General features: G+C 38.3%; 3 protein-coding genes and 1 non-coding gene across 4 annotated transcripts; 2 read left to right on the top strand and 2 right to left on the bottom strand.

The window, feature by feature from the left end:
• Nucleotides 1-201: 201 nt before the first annotated feature.
• On the bottom strand, nt 202-293 carry LOC113461515 (small nucleolar RNA SNOR75). The gene has a single exon (XR_003383257.1). It is a non-coding gene; the product is annotated as a small nucleolar RNA SNOR75 (small nucleolar RNA).
• A 5,111-nt stretch (nt 294-5,404) lies between these two features.
• Nucleotides 5,405-9,541, bottom strand: LOC103698497 (cold-regulated 413 plasma membrane protein 2-like). The gene is made up of 4 exons (XM_008780526.6): nt 9,242-9,541; nt 7,301-7,408; nt 6,541-6,611; nt 5,405-5,806 (listed from the first exon to the last, which is right to left on the bottom strand). The coding sequence occupies exons 1-4, from the start codon at nt 9,397-9,399 to the stop codon at nt 5,553-5,555; spliced, it is 591 nt and encodes a 196-aa protein (XP_008778748.3). The 5' UTR covers nt 9,400-9,541; the 3' UTR covers nt 5,405-5,552.
• A 1,821-nt stretch (nt 9,542-11,362) lies between these two features.
• On the top strand, nt 11,363-18,967 carry LOC103721176 (octanoyltransferase LIP2p, chloroplastic-like). Its single transcript, XM_008811255.6, has 5 exons — nt 11,363-11,944; nt 13,450-13,627; nt 16,704-16,968; nt 17,708-17,858; nt 18,243-18,967. Exons 2-5 carry the CDS (start codon nt 13,461-13,463, stop codon nt 18,527-18,529), a joined length of 870 nt encoding a protein of 289 aa, XP_008809477.4. The 5' UTR covers nt 11,363-11,944; nt 13,450-13,460; the 3' UTR covers nt 18,530-18,967.
• On the top strand, nt 18,795-20,723 carry DYW1 (Pentatricopeptide repeat (PPR) superfamily protein). Its single transcript, XM_089925238.1, has 3 exons — nt 18,795-18,927; nt 19,079-19,215; nt 19,313-20,723. The coding sequence occupies exons 1-3, from the start codon at nt 18,921-18,923 to the stop codon at nt 20,465-20,467; spliced, it is 1,299 nt and encodes a 432-aa protein (XP_089781364.1). The 5' UTR covers nt 18,795-18,920; the 3' UTR covers nt 20,468-20,723.
• Nucleotides 20,724-21,303: the final 580 nt, after the last annotated feature.

The following is a 21,303-nucleotide window of genomic DNA, read 5'->3' as shown; positions in this document are numbered from 1 at the left end:
CATTCAGAATGAGTAGGAGGATTATTACACTCATCAGTGAGAAATAATCTCAGAAAAAATAGATTCATCACTATGCCCTCTTATTAAGCAGAAAACAAAAAAGATAATATTTTTAGTTGCAATCGAAAAGATTAAAACATTTTTTTTTACTTAGAACACTTTGGAAAAAACAATTAAAAGCAACAGGAGGTGTGGGGTTTTATCTCTCAGACAAATGCCTCGATTCGTCCTCATGGTGTTTTGAATGGATAAATCGGACTCGTCATCTATAATTTCTTTGCTCATCACTGAGAAACCCCTGGACCACGTGCTTTGGCTAATCAGAATACCTACTCTCGAAATTTGCAACGGCTTAAAAAAATAATAACAAAAAAGAAACAAAAACGATGAAAATATGGGAGTGGGGAAAGAGTGGAGGGCTCAAGATATGAGGAATCATCGCCAAGGAATTGGAGAGATCCATCGAATTCGACGTCCGAATTCCAAACAAGAGAACAGGGAACGGGGAGAGAAGGTGACGACGGGGGCGAGCGTGCGACGGGGCGAGGTGTGAGAGCGGAGCGGTTACTTATAAGTAGAGGAATCTAGGGTTAGGGCTCCGTTTTGCCCATTGCTTGTGGATTTACGGAAATGCACCTACCTGGATTGGCCACTTGTAATCTCAGCATAATCTCAACCCATGGATCAAGCCTCCACGGCTCGTTTGATTCGCAAAAAAGTAATTTTTTAAAAATATAATATTTAGAAAATAATTGGACATATTTTAGACTTATACTTAGTTAAGCACCTACATTTCTATAAAAATTATACAAAATATCTATTAAGTTGTACAAAATATTTATTATATTTTTAATAAAAAAACTTATTCATGACTTAAAAGATATTTTGGAAAAAAATCCAAATTTCTAATCGGTGGAGAAGTAGCTTTTTCATATTTTTCATAATTTTTTTCTCATGAGATATGAGAATCTTATTTCAATAAAATGCTAGTTTTTTATTTTTTTAAATCCAACTAAACAAGATATATATATATATATATATATATATTTTCTGCGGTTCCGAGTCCAAATATCAAGTAAGACATAGAAAAGGCAACAAACAGCTCATGAGGGCCCATGCTTGGCACGAGGAGATCTGTTCATGGGCCAGGCGGGCCAGCTCATGAGACGTTCTAGCCCGAAGTTGTTTTTTTTGTTTCTACGTTTGCCCGAGGCGTTTTAGGCAAGCACGGTCCAGTGGCTTAGGCCTGGAGGGCTGGGCCGGGCTCAAGAATAAGCCTGTTTAGTAAACAGCCAGGCTTGGGCTCAGGAATTAAAGCCTGACCCAGCCCGGATTTTTTTTTTAATTCAGTTAATGGGATTATACAATTGTCGTTGATATGTTTGATGTATTCCAGTTTTTGCATGCTTAATTGATAATTGTCATTGATACATGAAATTAATGGAATAGGAGACATAATATAAGTTGTTGGCAATATTTAATTATTCAAATTTAATTTTTAAATATTTTTATATTTTTTAGAAATTTTAAAAATGGTAGGCCCAGTCTAAAGTCAGGCTTCAAGGTTGGATTGGATGGGACCCACGTCTAAACAAATCGCGTTAATTTTTGGGCAAAAGTGGACCTGGGCTTGGCCTGATCCGGCGCATTAACAAGCCTGGGCACAACCAACCTCCATTAAAGCACAAAAAAACCAATAGGAAAAACTCCCAAGGAACCGCCAACTTAGGTCAACTTCTTCATCTCCTCCCTTCCTCTTTTCTCAATAACAAACGGATGGCACAACCTCTCTTCTCATCAAAAAAAAAAAAAAAAAGAACTTCTTTTCGCTTGGGGGGGGGGGGGGGGGGGGGGGGGGGGGGGGGTAATGGTTGCGTCCACCTCTTGCTTCGAGATATCTGAACAATGGTGAGGGGATGAAGGGGCCTTTCAGGCCAAGCATATTTTCCGTGAAGCCAAGAAGGCTGCGGATTGGGTGACTACTTATGTAGCCAATCACTTCGGTAGTACCATGTGGGCTGGAGATGGAAAGTTATTCCGGACATTCTGAGGTATTCTATTTTTTGATTTTATTGGTTGCATCCATACTCGTCAGGTATGATCCATCTGTCTTAGCAAAAAAAAAAAAAAAAGACTTCTTCATCTGCTCCGTCGATTGCCGACGCGGATAGGTAATTAAATCTTCAAACCCAATTCTCAACGTCGTCGGTCGCCGTCATTGAACCGAAGAGCATTAATTTTGAGTTCCCCCTTGGACCTATTGCTTCGCCGATTCAAGGACGTAGGCCAACCTGCAGCAACGAGACATTGATGTCGAGCGAGGACGAGATAAAGCAAAGATGGCGATGTCGAACTTCCTTCAATTCTACCATATATGGTTAAAGCCGTCTAAAAGTCAGGCTAGATGGTTGAAGAAACTAATCATTCTTTAGAAAATTGAAGGTAAAACAAGTATTTAAAAAGAAATAGACAAACTTATTTTACATTGATGATCCACATTGAAATAATATGGATATTTTTTTTTTATGATCCAAATCTGGTCAAAACTTATGACTCATGCCTATCATTTCATTTTTGACTCAAAATTTTACTCAAATCCAATGCAAATTGGAAGAACCATGGATCCAAACTAGAACCAAATAGAATGGATATTGTTGGAATGATTGAGGAACGAGGAATGACATATCTCACTAAACTTCAAGGGTTGCAGCTCTTGCAAGCTTTAGTGGTCAATCTGTTTATTTTTAAATTTTTTAGGAAGAGGGAGGGTTGGAGGCCTTTGTATTTTATAACTAACTAATCCTAATGCTTCCAGTTGCATCATCCGCTATTTGAACCCAAAATCTTTGCTTGCTAGGTACAAGGATGTCCCTGGAAATAGTCCCATATTATCTTCAGTAGTAAATATTAGTCATCATTTCTTTTTTCCCTCCTTTAATTGAGTTGAAACCTCTTGTCAGCACACAGCTGTTGAGGATCCAAAGTAGGGGACTGAATTTTTTTTCCCAAGAGAAATAGATTTGCAAGGTTTTCTTACTGTTTCTAATGTATATAATTGCTGTTTTCTATTTTTTTTAATTATTCTCCTCATCATTCATTAATGAATAGACTACGAGAAATGCAAATTTGCAAAGAAAAATTCCAGAAAATACATATTTAATATGTTTTAGTAATATCCAAGATTTGAATTCTAAACATCCTCCAAGCAATGAAGAGTTGTTTAAATTCAACACCGACCTTGAGCATAAAACAAATGCTATGGATAACCTTTCCTCTCAAGAAACATAGCAGATAACCAATGTACTAATCAAGTCTGAGAAGTTGTGAATATTATAAGGGCCGCCGCTTACTTTTTGCAAAGAAGTTAGCACATACTTGCTGTGTTTCTCTATCTGTTGGTGTTTTTCACCCTCTCTTGTAAACTTTGGTGGAAACTTTTTCTTCTATAATAAATTGGATGGCTAAGCCTCCCTTACATTTATTTATCAAAAAAAACTACTTAAATTTCAATGTTAAGGTTGATAAATGGGATTTTTTCCCCCAACAATACTTACTTTCAAGAAAATGGATAGAAAGATGATGAAATTATCAAAAGGAATACAAAGCAAAGTGCTAAAGAGAGTAACCAGTCGCTTCTCATAAATTTTACGTCAACATGGATCGATTGACTTCCGCAATTCCACTTGTAGTCCAAAGGCAAGGCCAGCTTCATATAAACGCTAACCTGGAGGTACGAGGATGCTTGTCAACAAATTTCTTAGCAATAACAGGGAACAGTACTCGGAATGCTGAATTGATATAGGTGTGTATATGGTTAATGATCTGGCTCTCGAACTCGCAACTAAATCTCAAGGTATCGTACGATTGTGAGATTAACTACCTCTTCACACCCTCCTAATTTTTCTTTTGAATCCTCTCCTCAACAAAACCTAAGGCATAAACATCTACGTATTAGATATATGGAGCCGTCCTTTCTGTAATTTCGATAGAGGAATTTCAGCTACCAACACAACAACATAATCAACTCCATTCGTTAGAACAGCTTCCATTGAGTCTCTACACCTATCCTTTTTTTTATTCTAGTTTTATAAACCCTTATCTTCTCAAAATAAAGATTTAGTTCAGAATTGCCCATTTTGAATTTCAAAGTTTCTCTGAATTTGAAAGTTATCACTTAGTAGGTTGGAATGCCTACCAATGGGACTGGTGTATTGAAATTCATTGCTAAATTATAATCCTATTAAGATTTCTGTTTAGTTAGTCATTAGTCTTAATGACTTTAGGATTTAGATTCTATTTTAATTGAGTTGAGTCTTAGACTTAATATATCTGAATATGTTTTTTAGTTGGAATGAAATATTGATGTTTTTATATTTTAGTAGGAGATATTGATATTTTTATTTTGTTGTAGGAGAAAGAATGTGATTTTATATATAGAGGAGAGAGTTATATGAAAAATTAAGGAAAAATTTGGCAAGACATCTTTTCCGGTCAGAGGTAAGGCATCTTAGAAAAACATTAGGCTTCTTTGTGAGAGAAGGCTAAATCTATCGTTTTGATTTTTATTTTTTTTAAAATAATTCTTTTTTCTCTCAAATTTTCTTCTACTATTATTTTCTTCTCGTAATTTTCTGCAAATATTATTTTAATGTGTTTGGTATCTGTTCTGGGTCTTGGATCAGCACAATCAGTCTATTCTGGATGGCATGCTGTTCTACACAGATAGCATCAAAACATCTCTTATTTTATCGACCACAAGGAACACCTTGATTAATTATTGTCATCCATCAGGTTCCTTCAAGACGATTTTACTAAATCTTCTGTGTACTATGCCAAATTTTGAATTTGGATGGTGAGGATTAAAACAGTATGGAGCAGCAATCTCCAAAGAATGAAGTAAATAATGAAACTGCCATCATGGTCCTATACTGAAAATGCCATCCTTAAATCAGCCATATGCCCACATACAAGTTATCAAAATTATGGTATAGATTACCTTTTCTCCCATGCACCAAACTTCTCAAGAAGAATTTCATAGCTTTCTAGTTCACCTTTATAAGGAGCAGATACATGACCTCTAATCCCACATAGAGAGTTCTTAAGATGTTTTCAGACATGGTAGATGACTTGCGATTTCCCCACCCAACAGAACAGGGAAATGCAGCAAGAGCTCATCAATTCAGATGAATCAATTAAACCAGAAAAAGAACATGAGAGGATGAACCACAAAATCCAAATCCTATGCACATGGTGTCAGCGCTTGCACTAGCTTAGACCTACATAAAATTTATGCAAGCCAAACTCCATCTCCGACATGAAAAATATCATGGTTGAAGTACAAATCCATTTTTTTCTAGGAAATGTAAATCTCAATATTTTCATGGTTCATTACATATACAACATATGACAGGAAACCCCACAATCTCAAAGTTGCTACATCCAATAACAGATTTCGAGCTTTACAAACAAATGAAGACACACAAAACCAGAGTATTTAATGTACTGTCAATGGCAGCAAGGCAAAACATATCCAGAACTGGAATGAAAAGAACCTACAGAAAATACAGCACCAAGCACCAGATAGGGTAGACCAACAAAAGAATGATACCTACAGTATTTGATATGCCATGTCTCTTTGTGAATGAATTCCTAAAGCCACCGGATGCTCGGATGTGCTCCTGAAGCAGGTAGCAGCCAATAGCTAAGCATATGAAGATGCCAATCAGACCGTTCCTGATCGTGTCGGCAAAGAGGCTAGGGGCAACCACAAGAAGAAGGATCAATGATCCAGGCATCTCCAACCAGTCTGCATCAAAAGGAACAATATTCGCATCAGAAAGGATCCAGTTGCTCTCTCTAATACCTACAGCATTATGATGTCTTAACATGTTACACATGTAGATATCTTTCTATTGCAAGGATGAAAGCTTCGTAAGTGTACTGTGTCAGGGCACTTTGATATGGGAGGATCTGGGATTTAACGATGCACAGATAGATCAGAGAAATGGCTAGAATCACGTGCCTACATGTTTCAACTAATTATTAGTGCAAATAAAGGAGGAAAAGAAAGCGACACTTTTTTTTTTGAGAAAAGAAAATAACACATTTGAAACAATCAATATTTACAGCTATAAGGTGGACAAGTTAGCAAAGCTTTCAAACATCTAGTGCCAAATCTATGTAGAACACAACATAACAGAATGCTGACACAGCTACTCCATGATCCAAGAAATTTGTGGATCAAAGTGTTGAACATGACCATATGTAGACAATTCAGAAGAAATTTAACACTGAAATAAATAGTACGATGAAGCATTTCTCAATTTGCTGATAGGGAAATGTGAGAGACTAGAGAAATAGAACGCCCATCAGGAAAAAAAAAAAACAAAGAAATAGAACCAATTACCATTGCGTGAATCTGTAGACATATGATCACTATACAACTGCAGATAATCAAAACCTTCAGTGTGTTCGTGCCACCGCAGGCATATATAAGCAGGAAGATGGTAGATCAAGCTAGATGGATATTAAAAGCCATACCTGGGAAGTGCCGAGGAAAGAAGAGTCGCAGCACAACAGCAATAAATGCAATCCATTTACCAAATTCCCCTCTGCAAAAATATTTGAATAAAATTGAAGACCAAACCATGGAAAAATATTCAATAAACAACTAGGATTGTCCGATTTGTTTGATGCTACTTACATTTGTCCTCAGTTAATTTCTAACCCAGGATAAATCATCTGAGATTATTAAGTTAATCATTTCTCACAGTCTCCTTCCAAATCTTGTTTTCGTTTTTTTTTAGCTCATTCCATGAAACCACACTCAGGCAGTCTTTCAACCATTCAACTCCCTCCACAAGAAGGGCAGTTTTGGTCTGAACTTCCATCCATACCATACAAAGTTGTCTATCCTCGCTTTATATGGGTGACAACTAACCACATCTAATATACTCACTGTCCATGCTAGTATCATGCTCATGGGCCTCGTCCACCACCTAACATCCTGATGCTCTGACAAAGGTGGCCTGACCATTGTTTTTTGAAATTATTTTTTGAATCTAAATGGCATTTGATGATTGCATATTACCCCAAAGGCATATCAACACTTCATTTACCTCAATTTAATCCTATCAGGGATGTACTCATTTACCCATCCATCATTCAGTAAAGTTGATTCAAGGTGGCAAAAGTGATTTATTTGGGACATATCATTTTAATAGCACTAATTACATCTCAAATCCTCTCATGTTCCCACTACATCAAAATGCTAATATAAAAGAAAGGAAAGGATAATCACCTCAGTAAAGAAAACAGCACAGACGGCAAGCTCAGGAAAATATAAGGAACTAAAAGTGTAGTCAACATGTTTGTCCTCCAGTTTGTCCGGTCTAATATCAACAGATATCTGCAGATAGAGAAGCAAAAAAAAAAAAAATTATATTAACTGCAAAGTAAGCTAAAACATTCAAATCAATAGAACGTCCTGGCTGCACAAAAAAGCACTTCTCATAAATTTCTTTTTCGAAAAAAGGCTGAACATGTATATCTATATCTGTATGTAATGAAGATTCCAGGCATTCCAAAAACTCTGGAGTGCATTTATTGATCTATACAGTTAAAAAATGGAAGATAAGTTGCATGAAAGTGGGTAAATTCTAACTAAACATACATGCAACATCATATAAGCATCAACATAAAGTCTATGGCAACGGCAATTAGAATTCACCATCTCTTGCGTAGATCAAGTTAAATTACTGTATCCAAGAAAAACAACCAAGTATCAACAAAAACAGGCAAAATTGCAGCTTTTTTTTGTTTGAGTCACAAAAACGAAGCATTTCCTCGTACATATATTGTTGTTTTAATCTGAGTGTAACTATGTATCTTAATCAGATGTCAGAACCTTTAGATCCAGCAGATACAGAACAATCAACAATCAAGTCATAACTGAAAACCTAACCCCAGTTCCCCTGTGAAAGTACAAACAATAATGATTTAGCTGTTTTATTTAATTATAATATATAAATACTCTCAATATGTAAGTAGAAAGTTGCAATCCCCAACATTAAGCTGGGAAAGAGATGTAATTGTATAAAGAGCTATCTTTTACATAGATAATTAGTAAGAGATTTGTGATGGATGAGCTTGTGAAAGCCCTACTAGGGAATGGAGTTGTGCTTTCATCTTGCGAAAAGTCTATAAGAGAGGAAGAAAATATGCTCTCACAAATTTAGATTTTCTAAGAGACTCCATATTAAGAGGGCGTACTCCACAAGCCCCTTTCCTTTCCTAATTATTCTTTCTTCTTTTTCTTCTCATTATGCAAATCCATCACCAAATTTGTGTAAGAGTCTGAACTCAAGTTGCATGAACTGAATATCAAAGCAAACAATTTAGAACTCGGTAGCAATACAATGGCATGGTGTTCATAAGAATAGACCCACCTGATATTACTAGAAAGTATCATATCATAAATTCAGGACATCAAAATCTTCAGCAATTGATGGAATCTGATGAATACTTTATGGAATCCAGAGCTTGAAGGGTGTAGATGTGCATGTGATATGTCGCAAGCATGTCAAGGTTCATTCTGTATGCTGCTTACATATTTGTGTTTATTTATCTCCTCTCCTCTCTCCTTTTTGCATGTGTTCTGCTACAAGAACTATAGCAATGGCCATGCCACCTGGCACCCTGTATATGTATATAAAATTATTGCCTCCAGTATTGATCTGATGTATTTGGCATTTCTTTTAAGCCTTCAGTCTCTAAATAACATGTCATAGAAGCCCCTTCAGGCCCCTTTATGAAATCATCAAATAATATTTGGAGCTTATACCCACCTTTGTAATTACAATTCAAATTATAGCATCATCAATTTTATCCTACTGAATCACTCTTGGAAGTATAGGACTTGAACATAGCAAGTCTTAGGCAAGTTGATTGTAGTTGATAAAACCTCGAGTCAGATATCCATGTCAAAGCTTTTCTCTTCCATCCAATTCTTTTCCCTTCTATTTTCAATTAATGGCGACAGAAAAGAAATTTTCCAGCCACCATGCTCTTGCTAGGAACTCACAGCCCTGGCAAGTGGCAACATGAACCGGAGAGAGTAATTCGTGTCCGAGATCAAGTTAATTCCCTTTTAAAAGTATCCGTACAAAGAAATCGGAACAAACGCAAACAAAGGCAAAGGGATCATAGAAAAGGGAAAAACGATCTAAAAAGGCGAGCTCACATTGCTGCTACGGAGGCAAGGAATTTGAGGAAGGTGGTGCCGAAGCCCAGGCCGCCGCCAAGCTTGAAGGCATGGTTGGCGAGCTTCTTCGCGGCGATCCCAAGCTCCTTGAGATCCGACTCGATCAAATCGTCGGCCAGCCGATCCGCATTCCGCATGTTCGCCAAGCTCCAAAATTTCCCAATTAGACGAAGAATAATTATCGAAGAAGATGAAGAACTACTCCCTTTTTTTTTTCGGGGTTTGTCTCCAGATTTCACAGCTCAAGCTATAGAGTGCGAGAGAGGAGAGAGTGGATAAAGACGAGCGGGGCGCAATAGGTCGGTTGGCCTATGGACACCTGTAGAGCCGTACGGACTGCACCTGGCGCTGTCGGCACGCCTTTGAGAGTAGTGCTACGCCGTGCCATTCCCCCGGCCAGGATACCTGATGTGCCACGAGGGGATTGGTTCTAGTGATGGTGTTGGCTCTTCTTCGGGCCTCCTGGTGTCGCCGCGTGGAAGGGCAATGCAGCGAGGAGTCATTTGGTGCTGTAACATTTTTTTTCCCGGTGTCCCTCCTTCGGTTCCGTCACTTGGCCGGAACGATGCAACGGTGTCCTTGCTGGTACACGTGGCTTTATCCGAGTCCTGGGGTTCGAAATTTCCAAATCGAGGGAAAGCGTCGTTTGACCGTTCGATTTGCACCGGCGGTTTTTTTGGATAATGACGTGTCCCTAGTTTTGCTTACTGTCGGGTTTGCTTGCCGCGTGTCTTATATGCTTTTCCTTCTCTGTTGGATGCTATCTGGTCAGCAACTATTTTTCTTTTGCAGGTTCGCTGGAACAAGCTATGTTAAGAGTTTGAAAAAGATGGGAGGCCTTGCTTTGTTCCTCTGAATATGCTTTTGAGATGTTCAGAAACATTGGTTATGATTTCCTTGGATAATTTTGCTAGACCTTTTTGTATACTTCTTTCTCCTACAATTTGTTGAGAAAATGGATGGCTTGTTATGATATGAATTTCAGTCTTGTTTTGTTCCATCTTGATATGGACTTTGGTTAAGATTTTAAGGGTGATAATAAAAAAAATACGAGAGACTATTCATAGTTTACACATATAATACAATTTAAAATTTTATATTTCTCAAACATAAATTGCACATGTTGTTTGCTAGTGGTTTGATAACCATTATTTGGAAATATGAATTGAGTCTCATTATGATTAATGAACTATAAAAGTAACATGCTAGGAAACTTCATTTTAATGTACATATAGTGTTTGGAAAATAATTTTGTGGCCACTATATTACAAAAGCAATATCTAAACTTTATTATAACCAGTAGGTAAAAAAAAAATTGCAATCAAATTTTATTTTTCATATTTCATCTGCAATTATTGAACATATATATCCTAGAAATGTACTAATATAATTTGATAAATCTTATTAGCTAAATTATAATCAACTATAATTTTAATCATATTTTATTTGACTAGTTATAATGCATACGCACATGACTGCTAAAAGTATTGAATTCCAGGTAGTTTGATATTTTTAATCTAACATTAAAGTAAACTAATTATTAATTTTGTTTTATAAAACCAAAAGAACCATTTTTAGTGATCTATTCCATCTTAGATGCAAAGGTGCATAATAGAGTGATATGATTATCATGAGTTGTCCTGTAATAATTAATAAAACCAATTGTTAGAAGAGCGAAACATGGCCCATTGCTCATGCAATTTGGGATCCTTGTTTTGGTCAATAAACCTTTGCTCAAGGAGGTGCAATCAGCCTAGTGAATATTATTTATTTTGATATTTATCAATATTGTTATGCTTGTGAAAGCAGAGGACATCAATAATTATCGAAGATTCAGTTAAATGAGATTCAATAATTGAAAATTCACCTCTTTCATGATTTGTTTGAGTTGAAGTCACAAGCTGGCACTCAGGATCTGGGAGGGCCTTTCTTTTAAGCCTCTTTGTTCTTTTATATGATCTAATGCCTTGGAAAAATTTAGGAATCCATACCATGTAGCTTGTCCCTTGGGAGGGCCTGGACCTGGATTTTAAGACCGAGGGATGGGCCGGGCCTGAAAAATGAGCCCGTCTTATAAACGGGTCGCATTCGTATGTAGATGTTGAACTCGATGAGGCTGGTTCGCCGCCTGGCCCGTCTCTCATTCCGAGTCCGCTCTTCCCCTCTCCTCCTGCAGTCCTGCTCCTGCCTCTTCGAGAAGATCGTCCTCCTCTTCTTTCTTCTCCGATCGTCGCCGGCAGCGACCCCTCTCATCCTCTTCTTCTTCCATCGCAGCTGCGGCATCCGCTACAATCATCTTCTCTTTATTCCATTCGACGCCTCTCCCTTCTCCATCCCCAACTTCAAAAGATCCGTCGCCGCCGTCAACTGGTGCACTGCCACGCCAGCCCTCGGCGGCGGGCAACCGGCGGGTCACATCGTCGACCACGACATCGCTGAGGGCGTCCACTGGGCGTCGCTGATCCAGGCGCTCGTCTTCTGCAAGGAGGGTCCCCCGGCGCCGCACCTGCAGATCACCGCCGTCACCGCGGGGCGGAGGCTGGGGGCATTCGGGGAATCTTTCGGTCGGAAATCGGGGATTAGGGCACAAATCAGGTCTTTTCTCCTCTTCTTCCTCTTCCTCCGCGCTGCCAGCGGCTAGCCGGCGGTGGACGTCCGGTGAATGTTGGACGCACAACACCGGTAAGCCTTTCAGTCTCTCTCAACCTCTCCCTCTTTCTCCCCATTTCTCTTCCTCCATAGTCCAGGCTACTAGCAGCTGGCGATGGACGGCCGTCGGACGGGTGATTCTCATCCTCGAACTTTTCTCTTCTCCACCCTTCTTCTTCATCCTGTCTGTTATGATACCAGTCAACGGCAACAGTCGTCTCATCCGCCCTCCGAAAATCTCCCCTTGAACACGCCGCCCCCATCCTTCCGTTTCTCTCTCTCCCCTTCCCCATGAACTTCCCATCTTCCTTCCCCTGCTCCCCTTCACTCTATTCACTTTCTCTGACTTTGCCTAGCAATAGCTGGAGCTTGGAGCCAGCTATTTTTTCTCTAGTTTTCTTTTTTTTTTTCAGCGTTAGATAGTGAAGTAACTAAGATTATAAAGTACAATTCTGTGTTCCTCTTCTGAAGAAATTTCTAATTATAGATCATTAAATTACATATGTTATTTGATTTCTTTTATCTTTGATTAATGATTTCTTTTTTGAGATTGTTCTTGAATTCATATTGTAATGTTTTTAAAGTTTTTTCATCACTGTATTTTTCATGTTAGTAACATTTGTTCTGAAAGTGCCTAATGATGGATAGCAGAAGGGAACAATATAGGACAGGGAATGACTCATCATTCAGAAAGCTATCTGATTTGGGAGACTAGACCACAATATAGTTAATTAATTGGAAGCTGGATGGGATTGACTTTGTATTCTGGATGTTATGCATGTTTAATAGAACTGTTCTGTAATATACTAGTATTTTTTGGTATTTTCTAAAACATTTGCAAGTATTTTTTTGCATTTTCTTAGGTTTTAAATGAAGTTTCAGGAAGCCTGAGGCTCGGCCCAAAGCTCGAAGCCCGAGTAAGTACTGGGCTCGAGCCTGGGAAGTAGGCCTGAAGGTCGGGCAGGGTCCGGGCTGACCATATTTGGTTATACCTTGGACGGAGCCTGGATCTAACCTGACTTATGAACAGGTCTACAACTACAAGTACCGAGTTCATAACAGAGATCCCATATCAAAAATTTCAGGTGTGGCTACTGATTTGCAGTTGAATCTTTTCAAAATATGCTGTTTTTGTCTGATTGTATGGTTAAATTTCCCTATTTCATTATCATGCCAATCCATGTTTTTCCTTTAAAAATTACATCATTAAATTTTTTCCTTTCAGCTTTTAATATATTCTTTGTGTCATATGAATTCCAACATGGATTTGTTTTCTTTTCCCATGTATCACACTTTTCTCTTTTCTCCGATAATCTTATGTGAGTTCTTATTGATCTATGCTTAACAAAAAAATCTAGCTGCTGAACTCTTTCTACTCTTGTATGGTATTTAGATTAATTCTATTTACTGATTCTCTACACTTGTTGCTAAGTAATTTACATTTAAGTTTTTTTAATTTGTAACCAATCATTTCACTTTGAAATAATTAATCTGTTCCTTAGTTCTTTATTTTGAATTCTTTGGGAATTATGGTACAGATAGATGAAACATGATGAGCTTGATAAATCTTGGGATTATATTTCCATTTCCACCTCATATGTCCTCGGAGAAGGTGCAACATAGACGATTTCATTGTGTCGGGTTCTCAAAGGTTGGTCAAGTTTATCATAGTGAGGCTAAAGAAGCTGCCAGAATAAGTCATCATGCAAGGAGGAGGTCAGCTACTTTCACCTTTTTGATTTCTTACTATATTACTCACTCTTCATTTTATTTGTCCCAGGGCCAAATGCTTTGGGATTGGACACTATCATATAAGTTTCTTGTGCGTTTCAACTGATTTTTTGGGATTTTTTCTTCATCTTTGTCATGTTTTTGATCAAAAGAAAAGAAGTTCTGTTGACTTCTTGAATTCCTCAATGTCATTTGTTCCTATCAGGGTTAAAATATTGGTGTGAGCAATCTATCAAGTCCTTTATTATCATGTTGTCCTTAGATTTGTTCATCATCTCTTTTACTATTTTTCTCACATATTCAACCCCCTATTTCCAATTGTATTAGGAATTCTCTTAGTAATTGTAGCACATGATCATCCAAGCACAATGTTCATCAATTATCTTTCTTCTTAAAATACAATTTATTAAATTTCTGACAATGGCGATTAAAGAACACTTTGAACTCATTTCCACGTTGTTAATCCTACTTTGATTGATTTAGCAACTCCATTCTTACTTTATATACGTACTTAAGATTTTTGTACTACATTTTCCCCTTCAAAAAATAGATATAAGAGCAAGGTTTAATGAAATGTGTTCAACCAAATCAGCTAGTAAATTTGAAAAGGTGTCCAACCAAGTCCAAAGTGATTAATCATTACAAAGCTTATGAAATTGTTAAATGGCCAGTTAAGTTATGGGCAATATTGTCTTTTCTTTTAATTATTTTTATTACCCCCTCTTGATTAAACAAATTAGAGGCCTAGTATTGAATTGTAGTATTTTCTAAATTTCTACGAAAACATCCTATCAGGTTGTCAAATTATGAATGGAACAATACTACTACTACTTCAACTACCCAGTTTTAATATTTCTAGGTTGCTGGCATATTTGGGCACTTGTTGATATCTTTAAAATATTGTCTCTTATTTACCATGACCAAAAGTGTCAGCATGTAGTCCTTTCACAACACTCTAGCAATTGGCTATTTCTAATATTGAAAGATATTAACCTAGAATTTCTGGATTTAAAGCCTAATTTTCCCCTTTGAGTAATATGTGCAATATATATAGTTTTTTAAAAAATTGCATGATTGACTCGTCAACCTTGTCTGCTAGTTAATGCAGTTTGATATAAGTAACTATTTATTTATATTGTTAGTTTATCCCAATGTTGAACTGGTCATTTTGTGTTAGTGGGACACTTCCTATGCTAGATAAAACGAGGAGATGACACGCATGGAATTGTTAGGGCTTTGCTTGTACAATATGTATATCTCCAGCAATGTATGTGTCATTGCTTGGGATATTATTGGACCATCATAGTTTATCTTCAAGTCATTATGGAGCATGCTCATGATATATAACTCTAATGTATATAGATCATAATTTAATAGTTTTAAGTCCTAATCCGTTATTCCTAGCAGCTTGTTGATTTGGTAATAGGATTTGAGAAAAAATTATTATGGGAGTTTTTCTGAATCATAAAATATTAGCTTGCACCTAGGTTTTCAATCTCAACACTAGAACCGGTATGGGTACAATTTAGGTTGATACAGTACACCCCCATACCAATACATGGTACATTGTTGGAGGCGAGATAGTGGGTGTATCATATATCAGTACAGTATCTTATCGAGCCCCCGTACAAAATTAGTACCTAATGAGGTCAGTATGGTATGCGAATTATTGGGCGGCATGGGTTAATGCTTGAAAACCTTGGCTCGGACAATTCAAATAATTAATATTCAAGGATGACCCTACATACGAAACTTGTTGCTCCAATGGTGGTGGAACATGAACAGGACCCACATTAACTGCACCATTCGAAGGTCAAGAGACATGGTGACCAAGGGAAGGACTCTTACTGTGCTCTTGGTTCACACCTCTCTCATTAAACGAGGAGATGGTTTCTGACATAAGAGATCTGAACTTGAAAGCAGTGGAAAGTGTGGCTTTGGCTCTAAGTTGGAGTAAATGGCTCAACTAGAAGCCCAATAACCAAGTGGTATGTGCCTACTTCCTTTGTCATTAGGATATCAACAAATAGGGAGGCCTATCTGAAATAGACTATGAAAGCCTTTCTGATTTACATGCTCACCAATTGGAGCACCTGTAATTAAAAAATAAAATCCTTGAGGGCAAGAAGGTTCACTTAAGAGAAGCATTGGTTCCTCAATCATGCATGGTTGGCAGATTGGGAGTCAAGAAGATGCCTCCAGTTGTTGGAGTTGGTTTGGGTGGCGGCTTATGCCCAACAGCTGGCCCCCTCCCACTCTGGGCTGCTGGCATAGTGGTATAGGAGCATTAGCAACCACTTTGGGAAGGGCCAGCTGACCTTTGTGGCATAGATTTCAATTGCTTTTTAATAAGTTGACATCGAGATTGGCTATCTTGGTAAGTTGTGCACATTCATGTGTTGCCTCATTGTTAACTACTGGTATTTGTGATTGAATGGGTGCACAAGCTGTTAAGGAATTCCCTTCGTGGCATTCTGCTGAGAAGAGGGGTTTCATTTACTGTCTTCGGACTTTGTATGCTTAAGCAGTTAGGCAGGAGGCCCAGGCATACCCAGGATATGGTAAATCAGTGGACTTCTTCTCCATTGTTGGGGCATTGGAGGACAAAGCTATGGTAGATGTGAGGCAGCAGTGGAAGATGTAAAGCATGCCCTTTTTGATTCTGATCTACCAAGTGCAATAGGGCTCTCTACAAGCAATCAAGTTTTTCCCTATAGAAGTTGGGTACTTTGCTGGACTTTATCCTAGAAGCCTCCCAAAGATATGCCTCAGATGAGCTTGAAGAGCTTCAAATCATTGAGAGAGTGTGTGTATTGTGGTTGTTGTGGAAGTCTTAGAATGAAGCGATATTTGTTATTTGTCAAACTAGCTAGGTATTGTAGTTCCTAAATTCTGATTCTTTTTTTCATCATGACTTTGATTTTCCAGTATCTGCTAAATAATATTGATCCAATATATGAGAAATTACTTTAGAATCAGGATGAATGTCTACTTTAGCAATATGCTACTTGCCTATTTTATTGCCTCATTGAAGGTCAATAATCTCTGTGGTACCAAATAGGTGTGACTGCTTGGACCTCCACAAACAACAGATTCCTTATATGGAGGGATGGTCTTGGCAAAAATTCTTGGTAAGGAGGAGGCACATTTTGATAGAAAGGGATGAAGATCACTCTGACACGTTGATTATTCTTCAACATCCTCCTGTTTATACATTGGGTACTAGCAGTTCGGAGAAATACCTGAATTTTGATATACAAAATTCTCCCTATGATATTTACCGGACTGAACGGGGTGGAGAAGTCACCTATCATGGCCCTGGACAGGTATTTCTTCTATTTTAATATGCTCATAATAGTTTGTTGTGGGTTTAATTTCTGCAGTCTATAAAATTACTGTTTGTGGACAAATGTTTCATTTGAACTTTCTTTTTTTTTCTGTCTGTAAATTTCAGCTGTTTTGGTTCTTGATGTTGGTTTACTTTCTCTGCTTCAGGCTTTAAACTGACTATAAACGAGAGTAAATGGACTCATTAGCCATGTTTAATTCTACATTTTATCTTTATAGTGCATTAACAATAAATAGATGCCCAGTTCCTCTATTAGTGATACCAAATATAATTCATCAACTTATGGCCGCGAGTTTTGTGAGATCCGGGATCATTTGTTGTTTCAACTAAACCATAAACTTGTAGTCTAGGTCACCTATTTCATATATTTCTTCGCGAAGCATTTTAGTAAAATAAGCTTTCCTTTCGGGAAGTTAAAAATAAAAAGCCTGTGGATCACTTACCTATGCCATTATAAGAGGATGTTTCTATCTATTTGAGTTTTCCATTATTTGCCTTCCTTGCAAGATAAATAGTTGAAAACTATCTTGTTATTCTGATCGTGGAAAAGTGGACATAGCTTGCCAGAGATATACGTTTGTATATACACGCAGAAAGATCTTGAAGTTAATTAGAAATGATTTTGGAATTGTGTCATGACTGCTTGCTGATATTATCTTCTTCATTGTATTTTTGGAGTTCCCTTCTTACAGTTTGTCTGCTGTCTTTCTTTTTAGCTTGTTATGTACCCTATTCTCAATTTGCGGTATCACAAAATGGATCTGCATTGGTACCTTAGGTCACTTGAAGAAGTGATAATCCGGGTCCTTTTATCTACTTTCTCTGTCAAGGCATCAAGACTTGAGGGTTTCACTGGAGTTTGGGTTGGTATGTCCCTGCTTTCTTATACTGATTAGCTTCTTCCTTGTGGCATAAATGGGTCCTTGAATGTGCCCATCTTTGCATGCATGCATGCCATCCCTAGGATAGGTGGAGCTGTTCAGGTACAAGTACACACTCGTGCTAACTGATAAGAGAAAAGAAAAAGGGAAATTTGTTAAGAGTTACATATATTTATAGCTCGCTGCATCAGAATAAGATAATGAATCACCATAATATTGCTATCCTAGACTTTATTATTTGCTATCCTAGACATTTTCCCCTCTAGACCAACTGCGAATATAATAATGCCAAGCACAATGTAGTAATTCTGTAAATTGCTGCTAACAGTTTTCTAGATTTACCTTATTTGTTCGGCTCTGGATTTTCTAGGAAATCACAAGGTTGCTGCAATTGGAATTCGGGTTTCTAAGTGGGTAACATATCATGGTTTGGCATTGAATGTTATGGCAGATTTAGCTCCCTTTCGGCACATTGTTCCCTGTGGCATACGGGACCGTGAGGTTGGTAATCTAAAGGAGCTGTTGGGGATAACTGAAGATGCTAATTTAATGGATGTCGCTCATAAATCCTTGATTGAAGAATTCTCTGAAGTTTTCCAGCTTTCTCTTGATTACAGATTAATCTCTGAATTGGACCTTCCTGAGGGAAGGTCATGAAGTTTGTTTGCAGGGGTGTCATTCTTCTGAAAAAGCACTCATCGCTGATTTATCACTGAGAAACATCAGATTGTGCATACGCACTTGGCATGTGGAAACCATAGTCGCTATTCACAAATCGTTAGGAGCATGTTTTGTTGCTATATCCGGCAGCCTCATTCCATAGTCGCTCTTCTGAAAATGCAAGGATGTATATTTTTGTGGCAAGCTCTATAGTTGTTTTATTTTTCCTTTTTTTTTTGGCCTATAGACATTTATTCTGGCTTTTTTTTCATTTATTAAAAATGCCCGCTAAAACTCGAGCTACCTAAAACATTTAAGGATTGGTGATTGCAGGTTTTGCATATAATCACCATTTAGACGGAGTACCGTGAGGAAAGCTGTATATGTAATGAGTTGTATGTTATCAATTTATTGATTAAAACATATTACTACTCATAAGTTTTTTTATATCATGAATAAGCTGTATTTGCATAACCAAACATTTAAATCACAATTATTTTTCTAAAATATTAAATTGTTGTAGTGAGACCTTTGGTTGGTTTAAAGCGGAGCTGAAAGGTGGACGGGAAGGACAGAGACGACGAAATACGACAGAAGTTGAACATTATAAGCAAACCCCATATTTCAAACATCCAAAACTCGTCTCCAAAATATTTTGCTTTTTTCACCAAAAAAACCATGCTGTGAGTTATTAAAAAAGATTTAATATAGATTCAAGAATGTAGTTATCGTCCCATGAAGATTATGAATCAGTTTTTTTTATTATTGTTTATGAATCAGTGTTTCATAGCTGAAGATTTTCAAAAGGCTGGTGTTCCTTCTGATTGCTTTCTACCTCATGAGGTGCGGGAGTCTCATCCTCACAAGGGCAAGGCTATTTTTGTAACTTTCCGTTTGGTTCATCCTTTGGCAAGCAGCGACTTATCATCCGGTGGGATTGGAACAGAGTTTCCCTGCCTCTCTGATACGATGACCTCAACTGCTGCCACAGCCACTCTGTTGAACTCCCTTTTCCCGGCCATGATGGTCAGTTCAGAAGAACACCCATTTGGTCGCTCTTATCCCTCAAAGAATGCCGGATTTTATCCAAATTGCTTCCCTCGTAACAAGAAGATGGCACCTCTAACTCTAAGAGAACCCAAGCTCCCAGTTGCCACCTCTGATGCAAGCACTGTAGCTAGATATTCTTCACAGATGGCATCCCAATCACAAGGCGCAGACAGTCTAAATAATATTCTAGTAAGCTTATGCAAGGAAGGAAGAATTGAAGCAGCCTTTCAAATGGTAGACCAAATGGCCACACAGGGAGCTTCAGCACAACCTGCGAACCTCGTTCTTTTACTCCAAGCTTGTATCGAGTCCCGCTCGTTGGCTTCAGTGAGGAGAGCCCACCAGCTTATAATGAGGACGTCCCCATCCATACGCAGTTCACCAATCCTTCACAATTTGGCCTCTGTGTATTGTAAGCTCGGAAGCACCAAAGAAGCTCACCAACTGTTAAACAAAATGCTCGAACACGGACACCGGGGCTCTTCGAGGGCTCCTTCCGGTCTGAAATTTATGGAGAGAGGAGTCAGCAACGGTGGTTGGAACGCGAAAAGGAGAGAGGCATTTGAGAAGGTGAGGGAGCTGCATAAGGAGATGAGGGCGGCAGGCTACGTGCCGGACACAAGGTACGTGCTCCATGACATTGATGAGGAGGCGAAGGAGAAGGCGCTGATGTATCACAGCGAGAGGCTGGCCATTGGTTACGGGCTTATAAGCACGCCGCCAGGGACCGCCCTGAGGATCATGAAGAACCTCAGGATCTGTGGTGACTGCCACAATGCCATCAAGATCATGTCCAAGGTTGTGGAGCGGGAGATCATTGTTAGGGACAACAAGCGGTTCCACCACTTCAAGGATGGGGTATGTTCTTGTAGAGATTATTGGTGAGAGATTTGTACGAAAACTGTTCTGTATTGGTTAAGAGTTCTATAGGTAGGTTCTCAGGAGTGTAGTTATAACAACGCTATTCTTATGCTGCATCGGTCATGAGTACATCAGCTGTTGAACTCTTGAGGTTATGTGTTCACTGTGATCAGTCAGTGATTCAACAACTAAAAATTTTAAAAAATTCTTTTTGTAATAATGCCATTCTGGCATATCGTAAACCTTTTCAGAGTCTAATTTCAGTAGGATTCTTTATTGGCAACACAATTACAAAGCACGCTAAGCTTACAGAGAACAACAAAAACTGCAGTCTTACTTCATTAATCTATTGCAGAAACGTTTCAAACAGCAAGCAGACCGGAGACCTTAACAGAAGCGTCGACTTATGTCGACATGTTTCTTTATTCTTGTTAAAGACCAGAGGTTTATTAAGCATTGCTATAACTTTTATTGTAGCAATGCCAATTACTTCTAAATACACTGCAGTTTCCTTCAGCCACCCTTCTAACCATTTGCATCCTTTAATTCTTCCATCATATCATCATGCAATTCCACAACCAGTTGCTCCCATCCTAGGAATCAGGCACTCGTTTTATCTGCATGCATGTCATCATCGAAGAGCAATTGTAACCAATGATTTGAAGTGATTCCTCAAAACTGAGGTCGGATATAAAGCAATAACCGAAAGCAAGAAAGTTTTTATCGGATTAAGTAGCAATTCATCTCACTTTCGTTCGAGCTAGTGGCAGGTGAGGTCTTGGAGGGCATCGGAACTCCCGGCCATGGTCGACACATGCAGTGCTTTCCTTTCTCGATGCTACTGTAAACAGAGGCAGCAT

Source organism: Phoenix dactylifera, chromosome 9, assembly GCF_051530095.1.
Source record: "Phoenix dactylifera cultivar Ajwa chromosome 9, Ajwa_hap1_PhDact_Kaust_v1.1, whole genome shotgun sequence".
Classification (NCBI taxonomy): Eukaryota; Viridiplantae; Streptophyta; class Magnoliopsida; order Arecales; family Arecaceae; genus Phoenix; species Phoenix dactylifera.
This window is presented reverse-complemented; position numbering and strand designations above follow the sequence as displayed.

What these genes read in the sequence shown, in the direction of transcription:
- LOC103698497 (XM_008780526.6), bottom strand. Translation starts at nt 9,399, where the DNA reads ATGCGGAATGCGGATCGGCTGGCCGACGATTTGATCGAGTCGGATCTC. An exon ending in CTTGCCTCCGTAGCAGCAAT is followed by an intron (nt 7,409 to 9,241) that starts GTGAGCTCGCCT and finishes CTCTATCTGCAG; the next exon opens with ATATCTGTTGATATTAGACC. An exon ending in GTGCTGTTTTCTTTACTGAG is followed by an intron (nt 6,612 to 7,300) that starts GTGATTATCCTT and finishes ATATTTTTGCAG; the next exon opens with AGGGGAATTTGGTAAATGGA.
- LOC103721176 (XM_008811255.6), top strand. Translation starts at nt 13,461, where the DNA reads ATGATGAGCTTGATAAATCTTGGGATTATATTTCCATTTCCACCTCAT. An exon ending in AGTCATCATGCAAGGAGGAG is followed by an intron (nt 13,628 to 16,703) that starts GTCAGCTACTTT and finishes GGTACCAAATAG; the next exon opens with GTGTGACTGCTTGGACCTCC. An exon ending in CCTATCATGGCCCTGGACAG is followed by an intron (nt 16,969 to 17,707) that starts GTATTTCTTCTA and finishes CTTTCTTTTTAG; the next exon opens with CTTGTTATGTACCCTATTCT.
- DYW1 (XM_089925238.1), top strand. An exon ending in TTCACCAAAAAAACCATGCT is followed by an intron (nt 19,216 to 19,312) that starts GTGAGTTATTAA and finishes TTTATGAATCAG; the next exon opens with TGTTTCATAGCTGAAGATTT.